At 45.2% G+C, this 13596-nt stretch overlaps 1 protein-coding gene across 2 annotated transcripts in view; it reads right to left on the reverse strand.

The window, feature by feature from the left end:
• Positions 1–13596, reverse strand: part of LOC131266813 (TGF-beta receptor type-1) — a 70685-nt gene that overhangs the window by 8650 nt on the left and 48439 nt on the right. Inside the window, exon 6 of one of the 2 annotated variants that reach the window (XM_058269460.1) lies at positions 835–968. The exons of the other annotated variant lie outside the window; for it this stretch is intronic. Within the exon in view, the coding sequence (XP_058125443.1) occupies positions 835–968 (134 nt within the window). The remainder of the gene's footprint in view (positions 1–834; positions 969–13596) is intronic. 2 annotated transcript variants of the gene reach the window in all.

Raw genomic sequence — 13596 nt, forward strand, 5'->3', positions numbered from 1 at the left:
CGATGATGGCCTCGATGGATGTTGTTATACCGATGCGGGGTGACGGTTGCCTTCGAACTCTCACTCGGGTGATGCAAGGTAGTAATAATGGTTATACACCAACATATGACAGCGGTTTAAGTTCGACCGTTCGACACTAAGTGTAGTGGTTGTTGCGTTGCCGAATGCTCTTAATTAATCAATTTGCTCACGAAACGGATGAAACAACACACATACACACACACACTCACGTACACGCACGCACGTTAACCCATTCCAGGTAAAGAGTACGACACAAGTAGGTGGGGTTAGCCCTTAAGAGGAAGATTATCCGATACAACAATATATGGCCGCTAAATATGGCGTTTATTTCCCAACGATGCGAACCGTAGTGTATGTATGAGCTAATAGTTATCGAATCAAAAACACAACACAAGTCAGTCGAAAAGGATGACACCAAACAATGCGATACAGGGTATGATGATGTTGTTGTACGCGAGGATGAGCCACCAGAGAAATGAGCAATTACTTTATGACCAAAACAGACGACGAGAGATAGAGATGAAAATGATATCCCGCGAAAATGTAAAACTTTCTGTTCCCTACGCCCTACGTCGACACGTCACGATACGCAAAGGACACACACCCAGCCAGACACACACACACACCAACACAAGAGACGACGGATTATTCCCTTCACACCGCGCTCGAAACCACCGAAAACCAACAAGCAGCCTTTAGTGTAGCGAAAGGAGACACCGCAATGGAACGGGGATGGATGGCTGGAGAGAGAGAGAGGGAGTAGGGCGAAGTGAGAGATGTCCCACAACCCCCATCCTGGGCGGGCTGGCTCACCTCCATCGACCTTGATATCCAGATTGCAGAAGTTCGGCTCTGTGCAACAACCCATCCAATGCTGTTCGGTGGTGGTCTTCTGCCGGCACCAGTAAGGATCATGCTTCAGGTTTACCTCTTTCTTTTCCAAGCACCTAATCGGCCCGCAAACGCACGAAAGATAGAAATGGATGGGCCGCGGGAGGTGGTTGGTTGTTTGGTTGGTGGTAGGATTGGTAGGAGGGCAGCAAACGTGCATCCGACGGGAATACCAGGAACCGACCGACATTCCGGCGTAGGTTTTGGGATATATGGTGAAATAAAAACAAGTGTATGAACCATGAAAATCGGCCCCGGAAAAGAGGAGAGTTTGGGGGGTTAAGCAAGATTTTGGCTTAATTTTTCGCTTGAACTACTTCGACCGGGAGCGCATCCCTTGGCCGAGCCCTCGACCCCGTCGCCGTCTGCTTCGGGAGGAGGGACAAAAATGTGAGCTTACGTGCTAGCGCCACCACCTGCTTCCCGGTTCTTTCTGGAACCCAGTTCCGCTGGCGTATGTGTATGTTGTTGTAATCAATGGATGGATGGATGGATTGATGATGGATGGGTTGATGCATGAGGCGGCACACTGCGTTCTGATGATCCTTGTGACGAGCGGGAGTTGAGCGAGATGATCACACGCAGATAATGAAAAATAATGAAAGATGTAGGTACGATGATACGGGGGGGAGGATTGAAATGGCATTTCATATCAGCAGAGTGGGGAACCATGGGGCGGAGAGCGGTGAAGAGAAACACGAGGCGAAATAGGAAACCATTAATAAACCCTTCACAACGAAGACACCAAGTAAACGATCCGCCATGCGACCCGTTCCTTCGTGGAAAGGCTTCGAGCTTAATGATAAATGATAAAGCGCAAATAAAGTAAATAATTTTTATTATTTCACAGATTTTGGGCCATTTGCGAGACGGTGGAAGACTTAAATTACCCTGAGAAGTGTTTGCTTTGCTTACAATTAAAAAAAAGGACACGCGCTATCGATGAAGATATGAAGGAAGATACGCAGATGACCAAAGAGATTTAGCAGAGAAATTCAACAAGACCAATGGCTAATTGGGACTGATTGGGCATTTGTTAATTTTCGTTTAGGAACCTCTTCCCCCGCTAGCGAAAAACCGCCTGTACCCAAATATAATATAATATACGAATTTTATTTTCTAATCTAGCTAAAAATATATTTACACAAATGTTTCAGACTAAAGTATTACCACTCTTAGTAGAAATAATTTTCTAATTCAAAGTAACATCACTTGAAAGTCATGAAATTAGACAGAGAGAGATATGTAATGTTGATAATAAACACGGTTATAAGATACATTTTAGTCTAAATCTGAAAGTAAAATTAATACTCTATCTATCTCGATCGTAAAATATACATTTAGATAATCTTATGAAAGCATATTTTCTCATTTCTGTCGACTTTAATTGACGATGGATGGTAAATTAAAGTTCGCGGCACTTATAATTGGCCACCAGCCTGAGGAAGCGATTGTTGCATCGAAGCTAAGAAAAAATTATCTTATAGCACACAAATACATACATACACACATACATACAAGCACGTACACACCGTCAGTTTTTTCGGCTTAAAACGTCGATATTCGAACGAATTGTTTTTCGGGCAAATAATTAAACCGATATGGCAAACCTTGGCGGGTATGCAAAGCGTATACGAGACGGCAGCTGACGCCTTTCTCGCAGACGCCGAACCAACTCAGTGTACTTCCAAAGGCGCCTCATGCCGGCACTGAACTATGAAGATAATTATGCTTGTTATGCGCATTTCTTTGCCTTTGGGTTCGGTTGCCCAAACCCGTGCTCGGTATCTTGCTGGGATGCTGCGACGAACGCGAAGGGAGTTTTAGTATTATTTTCCTGTTGTCGGTGGAAAGTTGGATAGTTTTGGATAAAATTACGAACATATGGCACACTCCGGTAGCTGAGACAACTCCCCATTGCGCTTACGATAATCCCCCGCCGGGGGTACGGATTCGTGTGCCCGCCGTTGGGATTTGTGTATCATTAAATTTATACGCTGGTAAATTATTTCAAATTTGAATTTTATGGTCAGTATCATGCAATCTCGGGCCCGAAACAAATAGGCCGAGAACCAGACACGCGAGAGATGGGGAGGTCAGGCCGCAGTGTGTGAACGGGAGCGGAAACAATGCGAATAAATAAAAGGGTAATGTAAGAGACCGGCACGCCAGAGAGGGGGGGGGGGGGGGGGGGGCATTACAACGCAATTCTCTTTGGCGTTAGAGATAGACGACGGTAATCGGTAACGAACTCGATGATCCCCCGCCCCAAACGGCGTGACTATGACATGGCAAGAACGGAACTGTGGCTGAGAAGCTCGGTTCAGCCAACCCAACCTCCTCCTACTTGGCTGGAGTGAGAGGGAGGGCGGAGCGGAGGAAGTGTCTTGGCTGGTCAGCCAAGGATAACGAGAACGAATTGAAATTGAAATTACGAATCACATCGCATTCGCAGAAGGCGAAGGCGACACCCAAACCGAAACGATAGGCCTAGTATAGGCGGAGATCCGAATTCTTCCCCCGTCTAGCCGGCCCTGCGTAGCCGTGTCTTATCATGCCATCGAACCCCGGCTATCCAAATCCGGTCCCGAAAGAGCAACGGAAAAGACGGCCTCCACAACACTTTGTTGCAAGTCTAGTTCGCGCTGATGTAATGGACCACTCGCACACCAGTCGACGATCGGCATGATCTGGTAGTTCTACTTGGAGCGCCGCTTCACGGTTCACGGCGATGTCAACGTGCAGAAGGAGACGGTACAGAGCGAGCTAGGGGGGTTCGACCCGCTGTGCAAACCGGAGGAATGTGATTCGAACCGATTATAAAATCAAATCACTTTATTATTCATAGGCTCCGCGTCTGGACTTGGTGGCGTTCTCCTTCGCCGCTTAGCGGCCTGTTCCTGTGCATCTGTTTTATACCGAAGTGTTGTTTTATGACCATCTTAACTCATAGGACTTTTTACTCCAATTGCTTCCTTGCAGCCGCCTTCTCCATCTGCTCTTTGCCTTTGCCGCTGATCGATTAATCTAATTTCCAAGTTAAGAGCAAACAAACGACCCGTCTGCCGGTTGTGCTATTCAGAGGGGGATTGAGTACCGTGCGTGACCTGGTCAAACACCTTTTGCGAGTGGAATGACATACCTACGCCAGGGGACCGAGTGCGTCTGCGTGACGAGTAATGGCCAAAGACCTGAACGCTTCATGGTTGTATGGAATTGATTGATTGCACTCAAAGAAAAAGGCTGCATTAAGCGTTATATTCATAACTCTACAGATTTGGTTATCCAATACGTATCATTTAATTTATAGAGATGCTTGAAGATTACCTATTAATAGAACATAATATGGATATTGTGTGTGGATATTATTCAATCTCCATTAATTTATTAACTATTAATCAACCTGTTCCACCTGTCCAACTGGTTCATTACAGATCGTTAGCTCAAAGCTGGAACGCGATGTGCATCGGTGTACAGTGAGCAGATTGAAATATGTACCCCTTCTCTCTAAACGACCCGTCGACAAATGACCGGTTTTGATAATGTAAGTCATCAGTCATCATCGGCTGGGCAGATTAAGCGCAAACACGTTCTGTAAAGAATGTCTCGAGATAAACAACAACAACCGGTACAGGTCGAGGCCAGAACAAGCAAATGCCGATTGTTGAGCTTTGGTATCTAACAGCACACCAACGATGGTTGTGTTTTGCTGCAACGATTTAAAACCCCTGAACGGTTGAAAAGTTGTCTAATTTGCCTCGACAAGTTCTTCTTATCCAATTTGGGCGCCTTAGATCGGGATATCGGGATGAATGCGGATACACTTTCAGCCATTCCCGCCGGAGTGTGGCCGGAACGGACGATGTGCTTCGACTTTAAAATAATTGATGTGCAGCAACAACATCCTGACGTTTTCGACGTCTCCGATGGATGACATCGTTTAGATGGAGTGCACACCGAACCGACGGTCGGCATGGTGGAGGTGGAAGCAGAAGCCATCACGATGAATGGCACCTTTTCCTGGCAAACTTTATCATTTATCTTTATTACCGTTGTCTCGTTTTGTCCTCATGGGTTTAACCTTGCCGAGGACCCCCGCGGCCCGGTTTGATGATGACATTGAAGACGAGAGAAAGTGAGCCTTGCGTCACCACCACGGACGGAGGCAGAGGAGCTGGGACGGTGGGGGGGTATGAAAAATCACCACCAATAATCATGTCGCTGCAAAACGACATGTGCCCCGTGTCCCGGGGTGAAAGAAAGCTAACTAATGGTGTACATTATCCCATCAGATATTTGAAGTAAAGGATGCTATTAAACTTGAACTTGAAGTCAATTTGGCTCCAACCACGCACGCGTGATTCGGTCATCCAAAAAAGTAGCTTAAATATGGTAGCAATTGAAAAGACGCTCAAAAACGGCTCGTCGCAAGGTTTGGAATGGCAGATCGTCACTCAGGTGCCTAGCTTTACCATGTGCTTGATAATATTTGCACCATTCAGTGATGTAATGATTTAAACAAATTTCTCCGATTTTGTTTTTGACATTTCTTTTTCATTCCAATGGAAGATGTTTCTCACAGTTTTTAACGGTGCAAAAAATGTATCGAGAGGCCATTTGTTGCCGTTGGGTCCTCCACACGCTTTCGAAACGCAAAACAGGTCCCTAAAACGTAGCTTTGATTCAATTTGTTTTATGAAGTTTATAAAAGACCTTAACCTTCATTTCGCGCGGTATATGCTGGCCATTTCCTCCAAAAATATTAGTCGATTCTGCAACCAGCTCTGAGAACAGGCCCGAGGTATGGCACGCATCGGACATCTTATTAAATACATGTATTGTACATCATTTGACTGCGTCCCGTACAGTTTTTTTATGCGTTGAAGAATACCTTCGGTATGTACGTTATCGACTTCTGAAATCATCATTCCACATTCAAACGATTATACAACGGAATGTGAATAATTTCTACTTACTTACTACTTTATACCATCCACAAAACTCTAAATATTTTTGAAAATCTTTATCGAAATTGAGAGTGTCTTATATTATAGTGATCGTACACAAATGCATCTGATGCGACGATCCCACGTCGAACATGTACCTTGAAAATGTGTTAAAGAAATTAACATTCTTAAAACAGAAGAGATAAGTGAACAATATATAACACTAGCTTGACGCCCGGCGATGCGGTAAAGAAGGGATTGAGAAAGGAGTTATGGTTTTCATTGTTTACCTGAGATTTCTGTGTTAATTTAATAAATACAATTACGGTATATTTAAAATGGTTGATATTTCATCGATTTTCCCGTGTTGTATTTTGTATAACTTTGGTGGAAACACCTTGACATACGTATACATCCCTGTTTTGTTTGAGTTAATAAAATTGAGATTCAGTTGATGATTTTATCTAAAAATAATGATCGAACAAATCTTCAACAACATCTGCAATGCTTAAACTTAATGTGTGGAAAGTTTCACAATCCACGGTTCAGTATTGGTCGAATTTTTAATGTACACAAAATTCCATACATTTAAAAAAAAACTAAAGTATATAATAGAACTATTTAATAAAAAATCATGAGTTATCTCAAAAAGTTCTAATTAATCTATCTATCAGTATATGATCACTTTGGTAAGTGCAGATAGAAAAATTCCCATCAAATTGGATAGTTGGTACGAGACCTACGCACCGTCTTCATGTCTGACCAGCGCGCTTTCCAACTACTTCCCACGTACGAGCTTCAACCCGACACACTTCACTCTCTATCAGTTCACATCCAGTACGTACCATCCGCAACGCCACTCCGAAGATGATGATGATCTCACATCACGTTTATTGATTTTTATCATCGCCATAGCTTATTACTGTTATTACCATTATCGACGTCATCGTCAACATTAATCGATTCGAATACGGCCTCCTTTCGACCTGTTTGTGCGAGCTCATGCGCTACTTTACGCAAGCAAGCAAGCGTGCCACTGTATTGGGCCACCATTTGTAAGCGGCGACGACGACTCCGACGACTTTGACGATCGCACAACGATCTCGGCTGTATCGTTATTTTTTATCACACATCCATTTTTACTTCACTTTATTTATGTGACTTCGACCGCTTTGCATACTTGAGGCCAACGTACAGTGGTCGCTTGCGCCGTCTCGCGTCTTTCGGTAGCCTTAAGTTTGGTACTTTCAAGCAAACGCTCACTAAAAACCCAAAATTACAATAATAACCAAAACGCACATCCGCTTCACCAAAGGGAAGTCGGGCATTTGTGTGTGTTTATTTTTCTCCAACCACAATCCAGTTCGAATAATGCAGACGACCACCCTCGTTGGCGTGGACGACGGATCTTCCATTCCGGCAGCGAGGCGTCAGGAAACTGTCGCCGGCAACTTTCGTGGGCGGAGGTCGTTTCTGTGCGTGAATTATGGACCTTCTGCTTCCCCCCGGCAGCTTTTGGAATCGGTTTACCATAATTTCAACCGTCACGACGAATTTTGGGCTTGTGCGAATGTTGGTACCATTCGACACCAGACCAGATACCTAGGTGGTTGTGGTCAGGTGAACCATTTGGAGAAACAATTTTAATCGTACAATTTACAGGCACTCGCAAGTATTTCACACGATGGTGCTATAATTCAGATTTAAATGCTTGTTTTGGAGCCGTGCCCAGTAATGTTATTTAATAAGTCCATTGAAATAATGCTACCTTTTTTTGTTGCGCACGACCAAACTGGAAGTATTTTAATACATCTATAACGATCTAAGAAAACATCGATCAACCTTCGTGCAGGTTCCACTCCTCCTACCCATTTTATTGAAAATGGAGTTGAAAGGTACACATACTCAACAAACATTTCCATTGAAATGCAGCATCAAGCTGATGTGTACACAAAATAGCATCACTTAATAGAATTTTAATCGAACCGTGTGGAAAACCACCGACGAAAACAGGTGGGTTTGCCAGAACCCTTCCTTCACCGATACGCAATCTGAGCGCCGAAGGCTGTTCGTCTGGCCATGGGAGGGTGTTAAAGATAAACCTCGTTCACCTATGCCCAGCAATCTCAGACAACAAGTAACACGCCTCCGGTAGGCCGCACACCAAGCCAACGGTTAGTCTAGAGGATTACAACGAAAAGCCCTTTCTTTCGGCTAGCAAAAATAGAAACAAAACAATCGCATGTTGCTTTCGCCTCGAAAACACTGGCGGTTAGCTTAGTCCCACCCAAACATTACCATTAAATTCGGGCTCGGATGAAAGGCAACACACATAATGAAACTCTGGAGCTCAAAAACCTGAAAATGGCACGAAACTCATCGAACTCATTGCCTCCTATGGCGAGCAAAAAGTTTTTCCTGGACGAAGGAGCAAAAACAAAAAAAAGAACACAAGGAAAAGCGTCCGCCCACAAATTGGATTGTATCGGTGCGGTTGGCACAAAATGAGCCTTTTGCCCTCCCAATAGTTGTGGCAAAAGAGAAGCTAGAGATGTGATTTGGCATTCAGAAAGAAAGAAACCCCCCTTCCACCCGAAAGCACAATAAAAACTTTCACTAAAAGTAAGTCGCTCGGAACAGGAATGTCCTAGGATTAGCGAAAAAGTTTGTCGCACAGCACTTTGAGAGAGGGTGATTTTTTTCTTACTTATTTCGTTGCTTGGCACAACGATGAAAGTTGAACAATTTTAATCGTTAAACATCGCCGTCATGGTAGACGCATTTCGGTAACTTGAAAGAAACACACCAACAGATTGTTTTGTCAGGTAAAATAAAAAAGCACTCGCTGTAGGACAAACCACTTACTCAAAAATAATGTTTGACAAGCAAAAATTGTCATCAACAAATCCGGTAGCACAGAGCCTTCGATGGGTACCGTCCATCCTGATTGCGAGTAAATAAAAGATCGCACCGATGCTGATAGGAAGTAATCCGTTTGCCAACCGAAACCTGCCGATAATCATTGTTTGCGATCACGAAAAGGTGCTTCACTCACTCGGACGCTCGATTGCAAACACATTTTCTTCCAGGGGGTCGGTGAGTGAAGTGCGAGCTACAAAAAAAAAAAAAAACAAAAGGAACCCATCCCCGGCGCGGGAAAGTCAAAGTCAGTCAATGGTGTTTAACTTAACAAATAGTTCGAGCTCACTGCAGGGTAAAAAGGATCACATTCCACCCCCGGGATGGTGGCTTGCATCGTTTCATCGATGGACAAATGGAAATGAACACCGGTGCAGAGGAGGTAGGGCACACAGTGGGCGCCGCCGAGCGTCAGACAACAACGACCAGCACCTTTTGTGGCCGGAAGAAAGGCCAACAACAAGGGTGCCAACGACGAGCTTGGTGGAGGAGGGTTGGCTAGAAAAATCATACCCGAGACACGCGGAAGAGTGTGTGCTGGAGAAAGCAGTGAATACTAAAATAAACTCCGCCGCGTCCTTTCGTCGGGCAATACAGACACACACACACACCCACACACATGCGCGTGCGAACGAGGAAAACACACCGGACGTCCGGAAAGCTCCTGGCTTAACTCGGGTTAATTGAATCAACGATGGCTCGATTTGATAAAAGATTCTGATCACGCATTTTCATCACCGCCGTAAAGTTTTCCGTTTGGTTTTTTTCGTTTTTTTTTTTTTGTTTGCCCCGGAGTTTCCATCGTGTCTTCTTGTATTTTAGCATTGACGGAACGCGGCTGAACTGAAAAGTAGAAGACATAAGCTGGCCACTCTTGTGGCGGAGGGTGGCCAAAAGTATCATCGGTTTCTTCCGCAGGGAAAGGGAGTAGATGGGGTAATAAAACTTCGGCCAGATTGGGCTGCGGCTTGTCCTGCGGAGACCTGGGGAAGAGGAGGTGCACCATCGAATTGATGCCGCAAAACGACGCACGACTTCACATCGTTCCGGGACGCGCTAGGGGTCGCACACGATGGCTCAACAAGCAGCTAACAAGAACCCACTTTAGAATTAGAAAATACTTGCTCGCAATCGCTGGATGCCACCGCTCCCCCGCCTCCCAGCGTGCCCGGTAAAGTGCTGCACACCCGAAAACCTTAATTCGACCGCGCGCACTCTTTCCGGGGAAAGTTGAAAATTGTCCCGCCAAAAACACAAACTCGAGCTTCAAATTGAATGAGGTTCGCCGACCCTCCCAAGGGAGGAGGGGGATAAAAGACGAACGCGTGTGTTCGTTCCTTTGTGATGAGACACCAGAGTCTGACTTTTTGACTTCTTGCTAACGGCCGAGGGGACTACCCGAGGGGAGGGCGGGGGAAAAAGGCAGTATTGCGTGCCGAAAGTTTCGTCCCGACGAACCACGCGAACACGCGATGAAAGTTTGTTTTGTGCGGACACAACCAATTTTACAAAAGCCGCAGAATTTACGGTTGGATTCGCTTCCCCCGCTGACCGCTGCGTCTTTTCGTCTTCGGCTCGAAGTCTTAGGCAGCAAATGTGTCCCTTTCGTCAATTCTGTCCTGATGACCTCGCCAATTGCCACGGCCACTAACGTAACAAAGAAAGGTGACACTAAGCAACCCAGCAATAGGAAAAAAAGCGTTGAAAATTTGAGGCTGTCTCCGAAAATTCTGTGTGCGGAACGCCATAAAATGTCCTGTGAAGAGTTTGGAATATTCTAAAGTATCGTTATAATAACAATAAAGTGTTACCTAATTATATAGTGTGTTCAATCCAGGCTATACCTGATTTTAATAAGTTTAATAAAAACAATCTATTGCATATTTCAACTTTTTTTTTGTATGGAGTTTGGTGTACACCAATACGACCGTCGATTCTGAAACATTCCACACATTAAGTTTTAGTTTTTTAAATTTTTGAAGATTTGTTTGATCATTACTTTTCGATAAAATCATCTAAATTTTACTATTGAAATTCAGTTTTACTAACACAAACAAAAATGTAAACAATGTATACATATGTAAAGGTGTATTCATCAGAGTTATAAAACAAGATGTTGTATAAATGTTGTTGTTGACCGTGAAATCGATCAAATATCAACCATTTTAAACATTGCATAAAGAGTAAAAACCACAACTCACCGCAACCTTCTTAGCATGAAGATATTAAATATTACTTTAACAGAAAAAAGTGTTAAAACAGTCCTATTTAGTGAGTGCGATTTTGAATCTGGAAGAAAACAACTTATTCCACGAATTCGAATCTATTTAAGGAGAAGTGAAAACAGACCAAGAAGATCACTTAAGATTGCCTGCAAAACAAAGAAACCATTCCTAATTAACTTCAATATTTTTCGACTTATACTTCATACAACACCAAACAAAAAGGGATGCAAAAGAAGAACAAAGAACACAGAAAGAAAGCAACCGATGAAGTACGCGCGAAAGACGCAAAAGCATCTACAGATTTGATGCAACCGGGGCTCAGGCGTCAGATTCATCAGCTAAATTTAGATGCCACAAGAATCTTCGCGAAACACAAGCCAACGGAAGCGGTGAAGGAGGCAACAACGTTCGTCTTCCTGTCTGCGGAAGTCCACCCAAGGACAAGGACGTGCTTGCACCAGCAGCCCCAAAGCGAGACCGATCTCTAATACAGCCTGAATCTTACTTAAACGTCCCCCATCGTGTCGTCTCGGGTGCAACGAAAAGTGCAACCGGCAGAGCGGGGCCATTGTCCTCGTGCAAAGGCGAACGTGGAGAAGGAAATTTCATTAGCCATCCATTTCCATTTCGGCTACCATCACAACCGTCGCCGGTGGCTGCTGGAAGATGGAGCGATTTGCGTTTTGCCGGAAAAACAAACTCAAGAGGCGCGAGTGAGACTCGACTCCGAGAAGCAATCAGCGTTTCCTTTGGCAAACCTTCCGAGAAGAGTGGTTTTTGTGCAACGGCAAATACCTGCCGTCTTTGGGTGGAGAGTTGATGCGATGCTTGTGAAAGAGATGCTAATTAAATTTCTTCCAGCAGCTCGCAGCACCAGCTTACGTTTTGTTCTATTCCGGTGCCTTTCTTCTGGTGCTCTTGAAGGTAAGAGTGGTTGTGGTCAACACACCACCACCGTTTGGGTGACCTTCATCGACGGCTGGGCGATCAACAGCCGGAACCGGATGGGATTCAGCAGATCCATAAAAATGACTGGCCTCCCTCCAGTTTTCCTCCTCGAAGGAGAATCCTTCCACGGGAAGGAGGAAAAATAAAACCGGACCACAGGACAACACATAAAACACAATGCAACGGACGCAGCGCACCCCAAACCCAGGTAATGCGACGACACCTTTGTGTTGATTTAATTAACTCTGTGGCATTATATTCCTGTCGCGGGTAAAGGTGAGCGGGGGCGTTGAAATGGCTTCTGCCTTTTGAACCTATATTCCTGCCCGGCCGACGGACGGGAGCCTAATCCGGTGGGTTTTGTTGTTCCAGAGTTTTATGGGTGGGTTTCACTTTCACCGCAAACTCCTACGGAACCGACGACGACGGTCTTTGGATATCTGGCGTCGGATCTCTTGGAAGCTGTGCGTCCTGTATAGCACGGGTGAAAGTCATAAAATATCCCTTTTGATGGGTCACTCGCACCAAATGGAGCCATATCCGAGTGCCGTACGGCGTCCGGTGTTTGCAAATTGCACCAAACACAGGCAGATTGGGAGAAAGGCTACGACGCAACGCCCGAACGGGGTAATCCGGGCCGGATCTCGGGATGTTGCAACTTATATCCCTTTGACGACCATTATGAGTGGAGCTCTTGGGTGTTTTTCGTGGTGCCACAAGAAACCCGAGCCGTTCAAAAACTAAACGAAATAGTATGGATAAAGGCCCGCTCGTCTGATGGCCACTTCCGCGCACTCAACCCTTCCGCAGCAGCACCGTTCGTCTCGATGTAGTAACTCATATCTTAATGTTGTTACTGGCGAGTTATGACGGTGTTATTCAATATCAGTGTCATCGGCTCCAGATAACACATTAGTGGGAGATTTTTGGACCGATACTTTTCCGCACCGAAAACGGCGACACCCCGAGACGCGCCCTCCCTCCTCTCCCCCACGCGTGCCAAATCTGGGCCCTTCGATGGGTTTGGATAGGTTTCACAGTTTTATCTGTCTGGTGTCAGTTTTACACTTTCGCAACAATTTATCTCCACTCCGCGGGTGGGGTCGGGGAGGAGGGGAAGAAGCCGAGCGAGGACGACAATTTTTTGTTTTGTTTCTAAAGGATATTGCGCGGCGTTCCGTCTGTGCATACCATGAGCGTGAGTGTTGTGCAACGCCACCGTACCCGTTTACAACCCCTCCAGCGAACATTCGGGTAACTCGGAGAATTTCTCCAGCGATGCCATTTCTTTGGGACGATGGAGTGTCAGATTACGGTCTCGAAACTTTCCGGTGCGCCGATGTGTATGTGTTTGCGTGTCGGGTGCACCCGATGGTGGCTGGAGCGATGATAAATGGCTGCACGCGTGTGTCGGTGGTTGTCCTAAGGAAACGCCGTTCAACGGTAAAAACGGATCAAACTTTCTACCAGAGCAAGGGCGTTGCGTTGGCGCTTTTGGCATTACGACGCAGAAAACTTTCGAAAGACGAAAATCGGTCTAAATAAATAGCTAATCGGTTTCTAACCGCAAAGAATCTTTAAACGCCCTCATGAGGTAAATGGGCTTGAATGTTTGTTTTTCCTAAAAAGTGGATTGTTTTTTTAGT

Source organism: Anopheles coustani, chromosome 2, assembly GCF_943734705.1.
Source record: "Anopheles coustani chromosome 2, idAnoCousDA_361_x.2, whole genome shotgun sequence".
Lineage (NCBI taxonomy): Eukaryota > Metazoa > Arthropoda > Insecta > Diptera > Culicidae > Anopheles > Anopheles coustani.